Raw genomic sequence first — 18,776 nt, 5'->3', positions numbered from 1 at the left:
AACTCACTCCAGTGTTCATGCCTAGAGAATCCCAGGGACGGGGAAGCCTGGTGGGCTGCCGTCCATGGGGTCGCACAGAGTCGGACACGACTGAAGTGACTTAGCATAGCATAGCATATGAGAGGTGCAAGGAAGAAGGCGGGAAGGCAGCCAGCCTTCAAGGCGCTCATAAACGCAGGTGTTGAAGCGCAGAGACGGCAGTTTAGGAGGAACAGAGAAAGAGAAGGCAAAGGGGCAGAATTAAGGGAGGACTTTGTTTAGGGTGAAGGAGTTCTGACCTTGTCAGTCTGGTGGAGCAGCAGGGGTAGGATGGGCACTTGTTCTACTAAACTACATCTTCACATAATTAGAAGAATTAGTACTAGGTCTACTATATTGTAGGGGGTGAAATGGGTAAGGTCGTCGACCTTACGAGGGCGTTTGCCTTGGCAAGAAGTTAGGATCGATTCTGAGACTGGAGGGAAGGGAAGGATGGTTGTGATTTCATAAGATTTTGAGACAGAGGAGAGGAAGTGGAGGATTGTCTGGTCTTGTATAAAGTTAAAAATATCTTTTAGGCCAGGAGTGCTGAGGTGTTTACCAGCTTCAGAAGAGTTGCAAAAATCTGAAAGCGTGGCTAGAGGAAGTATGAACAGAATCAACAGGGGATGCAGGCGTAGGCAACCAACAACCACCAACATCTCGGTAGCCACGGGGCGGTCTGGGACCCCAGGAGGGGCCGTGGCTGCAACTCTGGCTCCGCTTCACGCAGCTGGGTCAGAGAAGAAACGCCCGCGTGAGCAGGTGGCAGCGCCCCCGCGGGGAGCCAGGCAGGCGGGGAGAGCAGAGGGCGGGGAGTGCACGTTGCGGGGCGAGAAGCAAGCTGCGCGGCCGGCTGCTGGGAGTGGGGAGGGCGGGCCCCAGCGAGCGGGCCTCCGCGCGGCATTTGGCACGCACGCGCAGACGGGCCACGGGGCCCGGAGGCACAGAGGAGGGGGAGCCAGAAAGAGGGGGGTGCGGAACGTATTTCCGCTCTGGCGGACAAATAATACCGGCCAAAGGAGAGGCCAGGCTGTCCGGCCCTTTAACCGTGTGGGGGGAGCTGGTGAAGAAAGGGGGGTCGGGAAAGGGGGAATCCTGCTCCTTTAATTCCCTCCCCTCTTCCTCCTCCCCGAGTTCTCGACGACGCCGCCGCGCGCGGGGCCTGGAACACACTGCACGAGCCGCCCCCACCCCTCCCCCCTTACGCCCACGCGGAGCCGGCCCCGCGCGCGCGCCCCGTGCACCCCCGCGCCTGCGCGCTGCCCAGGCCCTGCCCGTGTGTGGGGGCGCAGTCGGCCCCGGGGGGGGTGGGGGAAATAGGGGGGGAAAAAAACAGCGCGCGGAACCCAGCCAGGTGAGCGGCGCGTGCACTCAGGGTCGTGGGGCGGGGGGGGGGGGGGGGCGTGCCACGGAGTTCTCAACGTGGGGGGGGCGTGCACGGTGCGTGCAGGCAGGGTGGGAGGACGTGAAAAGCGCGTGCAAACGTGCAAGGGGGCGGTGAAGGAATGGGGCAGCGGGTAAAAGGGGCGGGGTGAGAAGAGGCTGCAACCCGGGCCACCCAGAACCCCAGGCCTCTGCTCCCGCTTCTGCCGACCTTCCCCTGCGGGCGCGGGCTCGCCCCATCACCGCGGGCGGTAGGGCTGGGGGGTGTGGACGCCGCTGCCCCGCCCCCGGGAACCACGCCTCCCTTCTCCCGAAGGGACAGCGCCTCCCCGGGGGCTGGGGAAACTGAGGAAGAGGCTTGAAGACTGGGTGATCTGATGCTGGGGGGCCCTGCCAAGAATGGAAGTGCAAGGCCTGGAGCCTTGGCTTAGCAAAGCCAGAGACCTTTGTCTCTGACCGGTTTCCTTCCCAACCAGGGTTGCCCACCCCCAGCCACAATGGCCTCAGGGGTGGAAGTCCTGCGCTTCCAGCTGCCTGGCCACGAGGCCGCTACGCTGCGGAACATGAACCAGCTCCGCGCAGAGGAGCGGTTCTGCGACGTGACCATTGTGGCTGACAGCCTCAAGTTCCGTGGCCACAAGGTCATCTTGGCCGCCTGCTCGCCGTTCCTGCGGGACCAGTTCCTGCTGAATCCCAGCTCTGAGCTGCAGGTCTCACTGATGCACAGTGCACGCATAGTGGCTGACCTGCTCCTTTCTTGCTATACGGGCGCCCTGGAATTCGCCGTCAGGGATATCGTTAACTACCTGACGGCCGCGTCCTACCTGCAGATGGAGCACGTGGTGGAGAAATGCCGGAACGCCCTCAGCCAATTTATCGAGCCCAAAATAGGCCTCAAAGAGGATGGGGTCAGCGATGCCAGCCTTGTGAGCAGTGTCAGTGCCACCAAATCCCTGCTCCCTCCTGCCAGGACCCCAAAACCAGCCCCCAAACCCCCACCCCCGCCCCCTCTCCCCCCTCCACTCCTGCGGCCTGTGAAGCTGGAGTTCCCTCTGGATGAGGACCTGGAGCTGAAGGCTGAGGAAGAGGATGAGGACGAGGACGAGGATGTGTCTGACATCTGCATCGTCAAGGTGGAATCAGCCCTGGAGGTGGCACACCGGCTCAAACCTCCCGGGGGCCTGGGAGGAGGTCTGGGCATTGGAGGCTCTGTGGGCAGCCACCTTGGGGAGCTGGCCCAGAGCAGCGTGCCTCCCAGCACTGTGGCCCCACCGCAGGGCGTGGTGAAAGCCTGCTACAGTCTGTCTGAGGACGCGGAAGGGGAGGGTCTGCTCTTGATCCCTGGAGGCCGGGCCAGTGTGGGGGCCACCTCAGGCCTCGTGGAGGCAGCAGCGGTGGCCATGGCTGCCCGGGGGGCGGGGGGCAGCCTGGGGGCAGGGGGCGGCCGGGGACCCCTGCCCGGAGGCTTTTCCAGCGGAAATCCCCTAAAGAACATCAAGTGCACCAAGTGCCCGGAAGTGTTCCAGGGTGTGGAGAAGCTGGTCTTCCACATGCGGGCGCAGCACTTCATCTTCATGTGCCCACGCTGCGGCAAGCAGTTCAACCACAGCAGCAACCTCAACCGCCACATGAACGTGCACCGCGGCGTCAAGTCGCACTCGTGTGGCATCTGCGGCAAGTGCTTCACGCAGAAGTCCACGCTGCACGATCACCTCAACCTCCACTCGGGAGCGAGGCCCTATCGCTGCTCCTACTGCGACGTGCGCTTCGCTCACAAGCCGGCCATTAGGCGGCACCTCAAGGAGCAGCACGGCAAGACCACAGCCGAGAACGTGCTGGAGGCTAGTGTGGCTGAGATCAATGTCCTCATCCGCTAGCGAGGCGGGCGCCGGGGCCCTGGGCGAAGTGGGGAGGGTCTCCCTGGTCCAGGAGAATAGGGGGGTGGGGGGGTCGGGGGCAGGCAGGTACAGTGGGAGCCTGAGCAGACACACAGCAAGGGGCCGAAGATTCCTTGGAGAGAAGACCCTGCCTCTTCAGAAGGAAAGGATGGAGAGAGGGAGAGTTCTTTGAGAAGGCCAAGGGAATAGGGGGTCCCAGAGAAAGTTTCTTCTCTTAGAGGTGCATGGATATGTGGAGGGAGGGAAAAGGGCTTATGGAATGAGGTGGGGGAAAAAGATTGCAAAATGTTTTATTCCTAGCTAAGGCTGCCCAAGAAGAGGTTCTGACATTTCTTGATGGGGGAGGGGGGGTGGGAAGTGGGAGGGAATCTGGCAGGAGGCAGCTTACCTGCTCCTGCTTGGAATAGATCCTTGGGAGAGGGAGTGGTAGGGGGAAAGGATGACTGAATTCTGGAGAAGGGAAGGGGAGACAGTTCTTGCATGCTGGGGAAATGGGATGGGTACAAGGCTCACCAAAATTCTAGGGAGAACAAAATAAGATGGCAGGTAAGAGAATATGGGGGTGAGCAGCCTGGGTAGATACTGGGAAGTGGGGTACAACAGCAAGAACTACAAATGGTGGGGGTGGGGGGGTAGGGCACTTAGATGAGAGTACACAAGACGGGCTTGGGGGGAGGGAGAGTAGTAGAGACTTATACAGTATTTTTTAAGAAAACAAAACGTATTTTTTAGGATTTTTTCTGGAGTTTGGGGTTTTAGTTTTTCGGCTTTTGTTTTCCACAAAATAAAAAAAAAAACAAACTTTTTTTTCTTTATACTCTGTCTGGCAACTGTGTCTAAATGACTATCCGACCTTAGACCATCTCACCCTCTGATGTCATTTGCTAAGTACTCAGAGGTCACAACTCATGCAGGTCTCATGCCTAAAGGAGCCTTGACAGGGGAAGGGAAATGGGACAGGTGGGCTCCTCTAGCCAGAGACCCTCCCAGTTCTGCATCCTCAACATCTATCAGCTCACAGCACAAGTGTTCAGTGATTTTTTTGGCAGAGGTATTAACAGATAACCTGCTCCAGTTGAGGAGTTGGGTATGACTGCTAGGGATGAGCTATAGTTGTGATCATTGTGCCCATAAATTGTAAGCAGAAGCCTGTGTTTGGGCGTTTGGTCTGGGGAAAGGGCTTATGTCCTGGAGAAAGCTAAAAACCACTCTTTGGATTCTGGTATGGAGAAGACTACAATTCCCAGAAAGCTCTGAAACGGTTCTTCACCAAAAAGAACTACAGTTCCCAGAAGGCCTTGAATTGGCCTCAGGTGCCCTATATCCTAACCATTTGCCTGTATCGAATATTGCAAGTACAGATATTTTCCAAACTTTGACCAGATGTAATACCTAAAGAGATGGTACCCTAAATACTTCTATCAAAGTTCTGTGCCTCGAAGTAATACCATTCGTACTTCCACTACTGGCTGGGCTATGACCCACGTAGTGCCTGGTATGCTTGTGAAGTGTTTGGCAAAAAAATGTTACTTTAGTGTCTGCAGATAGTAAAGACTCGGGCCTCTGGGGGCTTACCTGGATCCCTAGTGCACGTGGTGGCTTAACATGTCTGGCTTAAACGGGAGAGACATTCAGCCCCAGGTTTTCAAAAGGGGTCGCTGCTCCAGGGTACACTGAAGCCGCATGCTAGGACCAGCTAAGGCTAAAGGTGTCCTCCGCGCGTCCCCATCGCCCCCTTCCTGCTCGTTAGAGAAGCGAGGCTAAGAGGCCCAGGCTTCAGTCCAATGACCCAGAAAACTAGAAAGCAACCAGAAGCGGGAGAAGCACACGCGGGTAGGATTGAATATACAGACTGCCGACAGCCGGAAGGCTCAGACGCCCCGCTAATTACCTAAAGCCAGGTGGGAGATGGAGAAGCCACACCTGGACCCAGGCGTGCCTCGCCTTCGGTTCCCAGCTGAGTGAGGCCAGGAAGGGCAGCAATTCTCCCCTGCCGCTTCCAGTTTAGGACAGGAACTGCCATCTCCGAGGCCGCTCTCGGGGGAAAAATGGCCAGAAAGCGCGTAGTGGCTCCTTTAAGGCTCCTCTCAGCCCGCCCTCCCAACCCACGTGACCCGGGGCGGCCGCGCGCCGGCTCGGCCCCCCGCGCAAGCGGCGATGGCGGCGGCGGCGGGAGCTGCAGCGGCGGCGGCCGCCGAGGTGCGGAAGGGGAGGGGGAGAGGCGGGTGCATGCCCGCGCGCGCGCCCGGGGGAAGCGCGCGCCCGTGCAATGCTCCGGGGGTGCAACGGGGCCGGGGGGCCCGAGCGAGACTTGCAGCAATCCGGAGGGCCAGCACCGGGGGCGGATGAGGGGACCAGGGGGTGGGAGGTGGGGGGAGTGGGCACGGAGGCGCGCGTGCAGCCGCCGGCTGCCCCCGAGTGGGCGGCGGGCGCCGGGGCCCCAGGAGCACGCGCGAGGGGCACGAGGGGCCGTCCACCGGGCTGGGGGGCAGCGGGCGCTGGAGGGGTTGGTGCCCGGGGTCCCCGCGGCCTGGGGGACAAAGGGGGAGCGGCGCGTGCAGCCGGGAGGAGGGGGCGGGGCCGGGGCGCAGAGGCCCCGCCCCCTCCCCCTCCTCTCTTCTCGGTCCCTGAGATGCGGGGTCTGCCGAGAGGGAGGGGGCTGATGCGGGCCCGGGGGAGGGGTCGTGCGGCCCCTCCGGGCAGCCGAGGCCGCGGAAGGGGGGGAGCCCATAGAGGAAGAGGTAGGCCCCGGAGCCTGCTCTCTCTACCCAGGGCCCAGGCGTCCTGGGCCCCCCAACTTCCTACTGGACTGACCAGCCCTCCTATCCCTTGTGTCCCCTCCCAGGGGGAGGCCCCCGCTGAGATGGGGGCGCTGGTGCTGGAGAAGGAGCCCAGAGGAGCCACCGAGAGAGGTGAGTGGAGCAGAAACGGGCCCTGTTGGACCTTCACCTCCCCCACAACACATGATCTCGTGAGCCCTTAGCCCTGGACTTTTTCTCTTCCGTTACAGTTCATGGCTCTTTGGGGGACACCCCTCGTAGTGAGGAGACCCTGCCCAAGACCAACCCCGATTCCCTGGAGACTGCTGGCCCCTCATCCCCAGCCTCTGTCACGGTCACTGTCGGCGATGAGGGGGCTGACACCCCTGTAGGGGCCACACCACTCATTGGGGATGAACCCGAAAATCTCGAGGGAGATGGGGACCTCCATGGGGGTCGCATCCTGCTGGGTGAGAGGCCGGGGGAGTCTGGGGAGGGGTGAGGTGGGGTAACTTCTGACTCTGCCTTCTCTCTTATCTTGTCTCTTGCCTGCCTGCCTGTGTTTTCCAGGCCATGCCACAAAGTCGTTCCCGTCTTCCCCCAGCAAGGGGGGTGCCTGTCCCAGCCGAGCCAAGATGTCAATGACAGGGGCCGGAAAATCACCCCCATCAGTTCAGAGTTTGGCTATGAGGCTGCTGAGTATGCCGGGCGCCCAGGGGGCGCCAGCAGCAGGGCCTGAACCCCCTCCGGCCACAGCCAGCCCAGAGGGGCAGCCCAAGGTTCATCGAGCCAGGAAAACCATGTCCAAACCAGGAAATGGACAGGTGAGGCTTAGGGGGATGGCTGTGGGAGTGGGAGAAACAGGATAATTAACCATAAACCCCCGTGGGCTGCTGTTTTACAGTTTAGCTTCAGGCCTTTTCTTATCCAGTATGTGACTGCTTCACATATTTACCAAGGGGCTACTGTATGTCACATTCTTTACTGGGGCTTAATCTATGAGCATACCAGATACCTGTCTTCCTGGGGATTGTGCTCTTAGAGAGAGGAAAGTAGAAGATACAAATGTTGAAAAGTTAGTTATGTCGTCAATGTCTTAATTACTCTTGTGACAACTACTATGGAGACTTCAAACCGCCTTTCCTGTTCTACATGGAAGCAAGCCCCAAGGGAACGTCTCCCTACCTTCTTTGAAACTGTCCCTGCTGTTTTAAAGGTTTTACTGTGAATCTCTACTGAGAAGGAGACAAGGGAAGTGACAAGAGCCCCAGAATCTCAGAAGCTTTATGACAGTGTTTTTAGGGATCTGGATATCATGTTGTTCCGGGTTTGCTTTGCGTAGCCTTGATCAAGGCCTGAATTTGTGTTTTTCCAAGTGGAAAGGAGGGGGCAAGGGGCCTGCTTCTGTGTGTATGAAGGGTTGAGTGTTAGAAGGGGAATATGGCCTGACGTGGTTCTTATTGCCAGAGAACTTTGGATGGCGTTTCTGAGGGTGTGGCTCACCACCCCACCCCAACCTGGGGCTCTCAGCTCATCCAGACAGAACCTTAGATGCTCCCTGACCCTAAGTGTGCTCCCTCTCGGCCCCCAGCCCCCAGTCCCTGAGAAGCGGCCCCCTGAAGTGCAGCATTTCCGCATGAGTGATGACGTGCACTCGCTGGGGAAGGTGACCTCAGGTCAGTCCCATCCCCCACCTACCTGTGGCTTGCTATGGCCTGTGCTAAGGGCTTAGAGTGCCGGTCTCACTCGTTTCTCTCTCTGTCTCTTCTTCCAGATGTGGCCAAAAGGAGGAAGCTGAACTCAGGAGGTGGCTTGGTGAGCCAGGAGGGGCTGGGAACAGGGCCTCTCCCCCTGAGGGCTGCTCTGAGGCAGCCCCAGAGCTGGGGTTCCATCTTACCCTCACGGGAAGTGGGTTGGTGAGTGAGTGCCAGCAGCGTCAATGTTTCTTCAATCTTTTTCTAGTCAGAAGAGTTGGCTTCTACGCGGAGTTCGGGAGAAGTGACCCTGGAGAAGGGGGACCCCGGGTCCCTGGAGGAGTGGGAAACGGTGGTAGGGGATGACTTCAGCCTCTACTATGATTCCTACTCTGTGGATGAGCGGGTGGACTCTGACAGCAAGGTGAGAGGGAGCCGGCCACCCTCCCAGCCACGCTCCCCCCGCATCCAGGGCTCATTCTCCAGTCTTTCCTGCCCCACTTTTTCCTCTCTTGCCTTCTCTGAACACCCACTAGTTCACTGCCCCGTACTATCTATAACTTATTTCCGTTGTGTGCTCTACCCCATACCATCCCCTTGTCCCTCTCCAGTGATAATCACCACCCTGGACTTGGGGTGTAACATCCCATTTTATGGTTTATTTGTTGTTTATTCCTTTGTTTCTTGTTTGGTTTGTTTCACATGTGTGTTTGCCCATGCAACATAATGCTTAGTCTTGCCCCTTTTACTTTTTGTTTGTTTTCTCATGGAATCTTTCAGATACACACAAAAAATAGAATAGTGAGCCCCCAGGTGGCCATCACCCAGCTCGAAGGATTAGCAATACACAGTGGATCTTGCTTGACTCATCTCTTCCTCCCCTAATACCCATACCTACTGGATTGGTTCAAAGCAAATAGCCAGGCACCATTTCATCTAAAAACATTTCCATAAGTCTCTCTAAACATTAGACCTCTTTCTGTTTTCAAAAGATTTACAGATGTTTTTGGGTTTTTTTGGCAGAATCATGTGGCTTACAGGGATCTTAGTTCCCCAGCCAGAGATAGAACCCATGCTTCCTGCAGGGGAAGCATGGAGAGCTAACCACTGGACCTCCAGGGAAGTCCCAAAAAATGATTATTTAATCCCATCGCCTTGCTACCAATTAGCCTTCGCATTTTCTAAGTTGTTTCATGAATGGGTTTTTGTTTGTCAAGTTTCAAATGAGTTCCACACATTGATCTGATTATTTGTCTTAGGTCTCTCTTGGTATATAGGTTCCCTGCCTTCTAAAAAAATAACTTTTTTTTTTTTTTTTTGCCATTCATTTGTTAAAGGAACCAAGTCGGTTGTCCTGCAGAATTCTTCACACTTAGGAGTCGGCTGATCGGGTGGGGACATGTAATTCTCTGTCCATTGTTTCTTCTTGTAAACTCATAGATCCAGAAGTGTGCTCAGCCTCAGAGGCCTGTTATTTTTCTTTTTAGTTTGGTAAGACTTGATAGCAGGTGCGTCCTGTTGTATCATCAGGTGTTGGACATTTGGTCTTTTATTAGTGAAGTTAAAATCAGTGGATTCAGACGATATCACTGATTTCATTATAGCATTTCTGATTAGCTTTTCATGTAGTGTTTTCAGTCTCGCCTGTTTATGAACTTCATAGAGTATCATACTATACATTTGTTACCTGGAACTGCTTTTTTTTTTTTCCCCTCCTTACTGTTATGTTGCCAAGATCATCACAGTTTTGCATGTCACCATAGCACTGTATTTTTCATTGCTGTATAACACGCCATACCCCCTCTTTGTACCCAGCCTTTCCTTCCTCTCCTGTCCACAGTCATCTTCACCAGGGAACCATCCTTGGGGATTTATGGTTTTCTTGATCACACCTCCTTCTCTGAGTCCCAGGGGTTGTATGTGTCCTACCCTGCCTCTCTCCCAAGTTCTCCCCAAGAGCGAGCTGTGGCCTGGGGAGGGCACAGCTTTACCTCTCTTCCAGTCTGAGGTTGAAGCTCTGGCTGAACAACTGAGTGAGGAAGAGGAAGAAGAGGAGGAGGAAGAGGAGGAAGAAGAAGAGGAGGAGGAGGAGGAGGAAGAAGAAGAGGAAGATGAAGAGTCTGGCAATCAGTCTGACAGGGTAGGGTTGGAAGCCAGCAGCCCCGGAGTAGTGGAGACTGCAGGACCAGAAGTCTGAGTCCTCCAAGGAGGGGGGTTACGGGCTGGGGGCCACCTGCCACCCTAATGCTCCTCCTCCTCCTCCCCAGAGTGGTTCCAGCGGCCGCCGCAAAGCCAAGAAGAAATGGCGGAAGGACAGCCCGTGGGTGAAGCCATCACGGAAACGGCGGAAACGAGAGCCTCCGAGGGCCAAGGAGCCACGAGGTGAGAAGGCTCCTCTGCTTTGGGGTCCCCTCCTTCAGCCCCCTCCCGGCCCCCAGAGAGCGTGCATGCACACCCATGCTCCGCATGCACCCCCGCGTCCAGGCACCTGTGAGCTCGCACTCTCACTCTCTCTGTCTCTGTGTCAGGAGTGAATGGTGTGGGCTCCTCAGGCCCCAGTGAGTACATGGAGGTCCCTCTGGGGTCTCTGGAGCTGCCCAGCGAGGGGACCCTCTCTCCCAACCACGCTGGTAATTGCCAATTGCCGATTGCCGGGATAGGGAGCCACTAGGGGTGCCCTCAGGGCCAGTGGGAATGGGGAGGAGGGGGACCCCACTGGAGCTGGGGTGTCCATGACCAGACTTTGGGGGTTCGGGAGCATGGAGGAAAAGTCAGGGTGGGGGTGAGAGGCCCCATGAGGGGTCCTGGTGGGTGAGGGGCTGGGCCTCCCTCAGCTCCCTGCTCCCTCTATCCAAGGGGTGTCCAATGACACATCTTCGCTGGAGACAGAGCGCGGGTTTGAGGAGCTGCCCCTCTGCAGCTGCCGCATGGAGGCCCCCAAGATAGACCGCATCAGCGAGAGAGCAGGGCACAAGTGCATGGCCACAGAGAGCGTGGACGGAGAGGTGGGCCCGGGGACTGGCCGGCGAGATGCCAGGGCAGCTGGCCCCGGAGCCCAGCCTCACCTCTTGTCACCCGGCCTCACCGCCCACAGCTGTCCGGCTGCAATGCTGCCATCCTCAAGCGGGAGACCATGAGACCGTCCAGCCGTGTGGCCCTGATGGTGCTCTGTGAGACCCACCGTGCGCGCATGGTCAAACATCACTGCTGCCCCGGCTGTGGCTACTTCTGTACGGCGGTGAGTGACCAGCAGGGCAGCCAGGCGGCGTGCCCCACAGGGGCAGGGGCTCCCGGAGCCTGACCGTGTTATTTCCCTGCCCTTAGGGCACCTTCCTGGAGTGTCACCCCGACTTCCGTGTGGCCCACCGCTTCCACAAGGCCTGTGTGTCCCAGCTGAACGGGATGGTCTTCTGTCCCCACTGTGGGGAGGACGCATCTGAGGCCCAGGAGGTGACCATCCCCCGGGGGGATGGGGTGACCCCACCGGCTGGCACTGCAGCACCCGCTCCCCCACCCCTGGCCCAGGATGCCCCCGGGAGAGCGGACACTTCCCAGCCCAGGTACTGGCTTCGCCCTTGCCTTCTGTCTTCCCTGCGCAGTCCCCATCTGCCCTAGACATTCACACCTTCTCCCACAGTGCCCGGATGCGGGGGCAGGGGGAGCCTCGGCGTCCACCCTGCGACCCTCTGGCCGACACCATCGACAGCTCAGGGCCCTCCCTAACCCTGCCCAATGGGGGCTGCCTCTCAGCTGTAGGGCTGCCACCAGGGCCAGGCCGGGAGGCCCTGGAGAAGGCCCTGGTCATCCAGGAGTCAGAGAGGTAAGTAGGGGTTGCACGCGCGGGCGCAGCCGCTAGGACTGGGGCTGGGAGTGTGGATCTGTGGTTCTTGGGGCTGTTACTTGAATCTGAGGGGCCCTAACCCCGGCAGGCGGAAAAAGCTCCGGTTCCACCCCCGGCAGTTGTACCTGTCCGTAAAGCAAGGGGAGCTGCAGAAGGTGATCCTGATGCTGTGTGAGTGTCCCCCTTGTTCATTCAGCAGACCCTACCTGAGCTCTGCTTATGTGCCCATCCCTGGGCTCGGAGCCAGGAGGGCAGCCATGAGGGTCACGGTCTTTGCCCTGAAGGACTTAGGCTGGTAGGGGATGCAGACACACAGGTCACCCGTGATAATGGGGACTGTGGTGGCAATAAGTGCAGAGGCCCTGGGCCCTGTTCTGAGAGCTTACACACTTTCACTCACTTGTATCTTCCCAGTGGAGACTCAGAGCGGTGAACTGGCTTGCCCAGTGCACAGGGTACTAAGGGGCTGGGGCCGTTTGAACTTGAGCGGAGCTGGTGCTCTTTAACATCTTAACTCTCATGAGACTGTGCCACGGTGGATGTGAGCACAGGGGAGGCCCAGGAGGCGCCCCTGACCCGGCTTGGGGTCCTGAGAAGCCTTCCTGGAGGAGATGCCACCCACCCCCTCGCTTGCTCACTGCGTGTCCCTCCCTCTCCCGGTGTGGTGGGCTCTCCCCACAGTGGACAACCTGGACCCCAACTTCCAGAGTGACCAGCAGAGCAAGCGCACACCCCTGCATGCGGCTGCCCAGAAGGGCTCTGTGGAGATCTGCCATGTGCTGCTGCAGGTCAGCATGGGCCCCGCCTGGGACCACAGCGCCCACCCCACCCCGACCCAGCCCCTCCCTGGTGCCAACAGCCCCTCTGTGCAGGCTGGAGCCAACATCAATGCCGTGGACAAGCAGCAGCGGACGCCGCTGATGGAGGCCGTGGTGAACAACCATCTGGAGGTGGCTCGCTACATGGTGCAGCGTGGGGGCTGTGTCTACAGCAAGGTGCGTGGCCGGACGGGCCCGGGCCGGGCTCAGGGGCCGGGCCTGAGGTGAGCCTGAGGGCTCATCTGCCCGCGTCACCCCCAGGAGGAAGACGGCTCCACCTGCCTCCACCACGCCGCCAAAATTGGGAACCTGGAGATGGTTAGCCTGCTGCTGAGCACGGGACAGGTGGACGTCAATGCCCAGGTCAGCAGCCTGGTCCCCTTTCTCCCTCGTCTGACCTCTGACCCTTTCCCTGCATGTCACACTGTTCCAGCCTGTTCCTATCTCTATTCCCTGCTTCACTTGTATTTCTCTTAACTCTTTTCTGTTTCTTTCTGTTTTTCTTTACCAGTTTTCAAAATGAGTTGTTGCCTTAATCTCTGTAACTGGCCAGTATTAACTCAGTTTTTTACCTGTTGGAGGTGTTTTAGTCTGTGTTCCCCTTGATCTTTGAGCCATTCCATCCTTTGTCCAGAAGAAGCCCCTTGCCACAGACTTCTGTGGCTTTGAACTGATCCAGTAGCCTTTGAGAGCATCCTTGTCAGCAGCTGTCCTGCGCCAGACTCAGACTTTACCACTTTCTAAGAAACTCTGGTCCGTTTAAGTGGGAAATATTTTTTTTGGAGACTACAACAATTTGTGTACCTGGAGGTAGTTATTGCTATTGGGGTCCCTGCTTCTCTTGTAAGTGGGTAGATCTAGGAAATATTTTTTAGAAAGAGAAAAATTACTTTGCAGTCATGAGCAGTAGACACTATTAGTCCCAGTTTATAAATGAAGAAACTGAGACCCAGAGACCTTAAATTATCTGCCCCGGGGCCCCACTGCCTGTGAACGGTGGAGCCGCGACTCGGTGTGAGCAGGCCGGAGCTGTGTCTCCACCCTCCCCCTTCCCTCCCCGCCCCCAGGACAGCGGCGGGTGGACCCCCATCATCTGGGCTGCAGAGCACAAGCATATAGAAGTGATCCGCATGCTTCTGACACGGGGCGCGGATGTCACTCTCACCGACAACGTGAGTGCGGGGTTGGTGGGGATGCCGGAGGTGGGCTCAGTCCTGCCCTGCGCCTGAGCTAGGTGCACCGGCTGGGTTCAAGCCTCACCCCCTTCCACCTCCACAGGAGGAGAACATCTGCCTGCACTGGGCCTCCTTCACCGGCAGCGCTGCCATCGCCGAGGTCCTCCTGAACGCCCGCTGCGACCTCCACGCTGTCAATTACCACGGGGACACGCCCCTGCACATCGCGGCCCGGGAGAGCTACCACGACTGCGTGCTGTGAGCCCCCACCCCCGCACACAGCCCCACATGCACCCCTCTGCCACCTCTCACGGCCAGGTGTCCCACGGTCTCCCTGTCCCCTCCCAGGTTGTTCCTGTCACGCGGGGCGAACCCTGAGCTGCGGAACAAGGAGGGGGACACGGCGTGGGACCTGACCCCCGAGCGCTCCGATGTGTGGTTTGCCCTTCAGCTCAACCGCAAGCTCCGGCTCGGGGTGGGGAATCGGGCCATCCGCACGGAGAAGATCATCTGCCGGTGAGCTTGGGCTCTCTCCGCATCCAGAGCCCCTTCCCCAGGCCCCTTGGAGCCTCGGAGTCCCCAGAACCACCTCCGTTCCCCCTGCAACACATACAGATAGAGTTGGCAGATACAGCAAATAAAAATAGACATCTGGCTAAATTAGAATTTCAAGTGAACAATGCATACTTTTTTAATGTTTAAGAGTGTTCTGAGAGTATATTTGGGACATGAAAGTGAAAGTATTAATCACTCAGTCTTGTCCGACTCTGTGACCTCATGGACTGTAGCCTGCCAGGCTCCTCTGTCCATGGGATTCTCCAGGCAAGAATACTGGACTGGGTTGCCATGCCCTCCTCCAGGGGATCTTGCTAATCCAGGGTTCGAACCCAGGTCTCCCACATTGTAGGTGAATTCTTTACTGTCTGAGTCACCAGGGAAGCCCTGTACTAAAAAAATTATTTCCTGATTATCTGATCTGAAATTCAGATTTTTAACTAAGTGTCCTGCCTTTGATCTGCGAACCTTACTCCCCACCCCTGATGAACCCCCAGAACACCCTCTCCCCTCCCCCAGCCCTCTCCTTGCTTCTGGGGAAGCCCTCACCCCATACTCTAGCCACCCAGCTCCATCTCCCCTCCTGCCAGGGACGTGGCTCGGGGCTATGAGAACGTCCCCATCCCCTGTGTCAATGGTGTGGACGGGGAACCCTGCCCCGAGGATTACAAGTACATCTCAGAGAACTGTGAGACGTCCACCATGAACATTGACCGCAACATCACCCACCTGCAGGTTAGTGTGGGGCCCTGGGACCTCCTCCCAAAGGGGCACCCAGAGCCACCAAGTGGAGCTGGGCACGTTGTGCCAACAAGGACGTCTGGCCAAGGTGGTGGGGCTGAAAGGGACCTCTGGTGTGGGCTTGCATCCACCTGGGGAGGGGGACCTTTTCCTAGGACACATGAAGGTATCACATAGGCTCATGGTGGCCCTAGAGATACCCGCATCAGCAGCATCTTGATTCCCCTCATCCTGGGACCATCACCACCACTACCGTACAGTGTGGACCCTAGAGAAAGGACAGCAGTTGGGGGGCTTGTGGGGGGAAGCTGAGGGGCCTGGGCCGATTCTGAGGGGTGAGCTGACTCTGCCTCCCGCCCCAGCACTGCACGTGTGTGGATGACTGCTCGAGCTCCAACTGCCTGTGTGGCCAGCTCAGCATCCGCTGTTGGTATGACAAGGTGCGTGCCCTGGCCACCTGCCCATCCACTCCTCCGGAGCTGGCCTCTGACACCAACCCTCTGGGGCCTTGTCCCTTGCCTTCTGTCCTGTGGCGGAAGTAGCGGAGAGGGCAGGGCGAGACCCGAGACTCCTAGGACGTTGCCAAGACAGAGCCTTGGTGTATGCAAATCAAGGGCGATGATTGTGGGTTTCCTGTAGAGTATACGTGGCCTCCCTGAGCCTGTGGTAGGGTCAGTGATGGATTTTTCAGTGAAATCTTGGGAGTCCTGGGCAGCTGAGGGGAGCACCAAACAAAAACCACTGTCTTCCCCTCCCTCAACCCCAGGATGGGCGGCTGCTCCAGGAATTTAACAAGATCGAGCCCCCGCTGATTTTTGAGTGTAACCAGGCATGTTCCTGCTGGAGAAACTGCAAGAACAGAGTAGTGCAGAGCGGCATCAAGTGAGTCCCTGCCCCTCGGCCCTCCTCACCCCCCTTTCTCCCTTCTCTCCTTTGGGAAGCTTCCATGTCACCCCCCTCAATACCGTCCTCTCTCCCACCTGCAGGGTGCGACTGCAGCTCTACCGAACAGCCAAGATGGGCTGGGGGGTCCGTGCCCTGCAGACCATTCCCCAGGGAACCTTCATTTGCGAGTGAGTGGTTGAGGGGGAGGGGTACTCTGGCTCTTCGGGGCAAAAGGCTGGGTGCAGGGCCACGGCTGACTCCCAGGCATCCCTCTCTGCCCTCCTCCCTAATGGGTCCATCTGGCCAGCCTCCTCTGACCACCATCCCCGAGCCTCCACTCTGCCCAGGCCACAGGGCCTGTGTCTTTCCCTCCCCATTGGTGTCTTCCTGAGCCTCACACTCCCTCTCCCCTGCCCTTCTCAACTGGGGAAAGGCCCAGTTTTAACAGACCAGAGTTTGAGCCCCATTCTGCCACTGGGTGTCCTCGGCCAAGTTCACAACCACTTTGAGCCTCCTCCTCTTGTCTGCAAAATGGAGGCGATAACAGCTACCCTTCCATCCACCTCCTCAGGGGCCTCAGGCCTGCCCATCAGTTCTTTCTCTTCCCAGCATCTATAACTTCTTCGTGTCTCCTAGCTTTTACCCCACGGTCTTCAAACTTAATCCTCTTTGGCTTCCAAAAAAAAAGTCATTCAGTCCTATTTGGCTATTTAAGAAACCATTCATTTTTCCTCCATCATGTCATCTCTCAGTTTGACTCAGACAAGCGGCGTCTTCCTTCTGGGTCTCAGTTTCCCCCCATCCACTCCCTACTCATCCCTGCCCAGATCTGCCTTTACCCTCTCCCTCTGCTTCCTCTCGTCGATCCCCACACCCCGACCCCTGTGTCTCAGTCTGCATTCTCCTGGCATCCGCCACGCCCTTAGCTCTGGCTCCCATGACACCATCCTTAGCCGCAACTCATCCTTTCTTCCTCTGCACCAGCTGCTCTCCCTCTGCTTTCCAAACGTGGGTGCTTCCTCCCCAGTTCTTCACAGCTCCTGGGGCTCCATCCCTTCCTGCAGTTCTCACCTCTCTCCTGTCCTCAGCCTGACCTTGCCCCACCTGCTGGGTGATTCCTCATCCTCCCCACGTCTACACCTGAACAGATTCCCCACCCAGGCCCGCTGCCAAGATACTCATCCCTTCACCCCAGAGGCTTGGCACTTCCGTGCTCACCCGATTCATCCTCTGGTGCAGCTTGCACCTTCCCTTGAGCTTCCCCACCGCTGCTACTCCAGTGGCCCCACACTTCTCACCCCTGCCCCACACTGTCGGGTCCTGCCTGTTGATCTCGCTGTCCCGGGGGGACCCCAACTGGCCAGTGTGTCCTGTGTACTCTCACATGCCTGTGTCCCCAGGCTCCTCTTCCTGATCTCCCTTCTGGATGGGGACCTCTCACCCGCTCCCTCCCAGATCATGTCTGCTATCCTTGGGTCACCCACCCCAGCCATGTGGATCTGTGAGATTCACAGAGAGTGACTGGGGCAGCTGACAAATGGTGGAAGAGGAATCCCAGGCTGTGGGGAGAGACAGGCCCTGGAGCCTACTTGCAGTAACTCCCTGCTCACCTCCAGAACTACCACTTCCTGCCCAACAGGTATGTTGGAGAACTGATCTCTGATGCCGAGGCTGATGTGAGAGAGGACGATTCTTATCTCTTCGACTTGGACAACAAGGTGGGCAGGAGACCCCCTTGTCCTCCTCCTCTCAAGCAGCAGATGGAAACCTGGGGAGGAGGGACCAGGTGATCAGTGGGGCAAGGAGGTTGGCCAGCCGGCAGGGTGGTGGTAGATGTGATGAGTGATGCTCCCCCCTCAGGATGGAGAGGTGTACTGCATCGATGCCCGTTACTATGGCAACATCAGCCGCTTCATCAACCACTTGTGTGACCCCAACATCATCCCCGTCCGAGTCTTCATGCTGCACCAAGACCTGAGATTTCCACGCATCGCCTTCTTCAGTTCCCGAGACATCCGGGCCGGGGAGGAGCTAGGGTGAGGCCTCCTGAGGCTCAGCTGGGGTGTGGGAGATGTAGCAAGCCCCAGACCAAAAGCAAAAGGCTGGCAAGTGCCTGGTTTCCAGGCATAGATTAGAGCAGAGCTTCTCTGAAGTCACTGTAGCCAGAGTCCTGAACCTCATGAATTTTGAGTTAGTAGGTTTGGGGTGGGTCGTGAGAGCCTTCACTTCTAACAAGCTCCTGGGCAATGCTGGTGCTGCCAGGGCATTTGAACCTAGGAGGGCTTAGAGCCCCTCTGAAGATGGGAGTGGGTGCTCTGGAGTGGGTGTGGGCTCCACAGATCTCTTGTGCTGCTCTGACAGGTTTGACTATGGTGACCGCTTCTGGGACATCAAAAGCAAGTACTTCACCTGCCAGTGTGGCTCTGAGAAGTGCAAGCACTCGGCTGAGGCCATTGCCCTGGAGCAGAGCCGCCTGGCCCGCCTGGACCCACACCCTGAGCTGCTGCCTGAGCTCAGCTCCCTGCCCCCCGTCAACCCCTGAGATGGGACCACAGCCACTGTCCCACCCCTGGACAGCCACCAGCTCAGCAGCCACTTCTGCCGCTTGCCCACAGCCCATGCCTGGGGGCTTTTACCGTTTCCTCTCTCCCTTACCCCTTCACACATTCCTCAGCCAGCTCCCAGCCAGGCCCTGGAGGTCTGACAGCCCCTGTCTCCCAGAGCTGGTTCTTTCCTGGGAGGGTGACTTCAGGGCTGGCCACCCCTCCCCCCACGAACCTCCTCACACCCGTGTTCCCCACCCTCAACTGATGTTTGATGAAATTGAGTCTCTGTGCTAATTGGTTTCCTTTGTTCTCAATAAATGTTGGGTTTATAATAAACTGGGTGATTGTTGGCGGAAAAGCACACACAGCCCGAGGGAATGTGGGTCCAAGGGGCAGAAAGGGGATGGAAAGGGGGCTGGGCAGGTGTGGCCGGTGTGGATAGCCCTCCAGGGGAAGGTTG

At 57.8% G+C, this 18,776-nt stretch overlaps 2 protein-coding genes across 5 annotated transcripts; both read left to right on the top strand.

The window, feature by feature from the left end:
- The first annotated feature begins 383 nt into the window (after window positions 1-383).
- ZBTB12 (zinc finger and BTB domain containing 12) lies at window positions 384-3,712 on the top strand. The gene is made up of 2 exons (XM_055571137.1): window positions 384-1,375; window positions 1,881-3,712. The coding sequence occupies exon 2, from the start codon at window positions 1,902-1,904 to the stop codon at window positions 3,279-3,281; it is 1,380 nt and encodes a 459-aa protein (XP_055427112.1). The 5' UTR covers window positions 384-1,375; window positions 1,881-1,901; the 3' UTR covers window positions 3,282-3,712.
- A 1,712-nt stretch (window positions 3,713-5,424) lies between these two features.
- On the top strand, window positions 5,425-18,652 carry EHMT2 (euchromatic histone lysine methyltransferase 2). 4 transcript variants are annotated; one of them, XM_055571132.1, is made up of 28 exons: window positions 5,425-5,501; window positions 6,148-6,214; window positions 6,313-6,531; window positions 6,632-6,885; window positions 7,653-7,737; window positions 7,836-7,876; window positions 8,024-8,179; window positions 9,758-9,895; window positions 10,023-10,137; window positions 10,284-10,385; window positions 10,612-10,760; window positions 10,850-10,993; window positions 11,080-11,315; window positions 11,393-11,575; window positions 11,685-11,767; window positions 12,278-12,384; window positions 12,469-12,591; window positions 12,676-12,777; window positions 13,482-13,586; window positions 13,693-13,847; window positions 13,938-14,105; window positions 14,735-14,879; window positions 15,248-15,325; window positions 15,652-15,767; window positions 15,872-15,958; window positions 17,410-17,488; window positions 17,631-17,806; window positions 18,132-18,652. In XM_055571132.1, the coding sequence occupies exons 1-28, from the start codon at window positions 5,460-5,462 to the stop codon at window positions 18,310-18,312; spliced, it is 3,636 nt and encodes a 1,211-aa protein (XP_055427107.1). In that variant the 5' UTR covers window positions 5,425-5,459; the 3' UTR covers window positions 18,313-18,652. The 4 variants fall into 4 exon arrangements, with proteins under 4 accessions (XP_055427107.1, XP_055427108.1, XP_055427105.1 ...); XM_055571133.1 differs by lacking the exon at window positions 10,284-10,385; XM_055571130.1 differs by lacking the exon at window positions 5,425-5,501 and having other exon boundaries at window positions 5,935-6,214.
- Window positions 18,653-18,776: the final 124 nt, after the last annotated feature.

This window comes from Bubalus kerabau, chromosome 3 (genome assembly GCF_029407905.1).
Source record: "Bubalus kerabau isolate K-KA32 ecotype Philippines breed swamp buffalo chromosome 3, PCC_UOA_SB_1v2, whole genome shotgun sequence".
Taxonomy (NCBI): Eukaryota; Metazoa; Chordata; class Mammalia; order Artiodactyla; family Bovidae; genus Bubalus; species Bubalus kerabau.
This window is presented reverse-complemented; position numbering and strand designations above follow the sequence as displayed.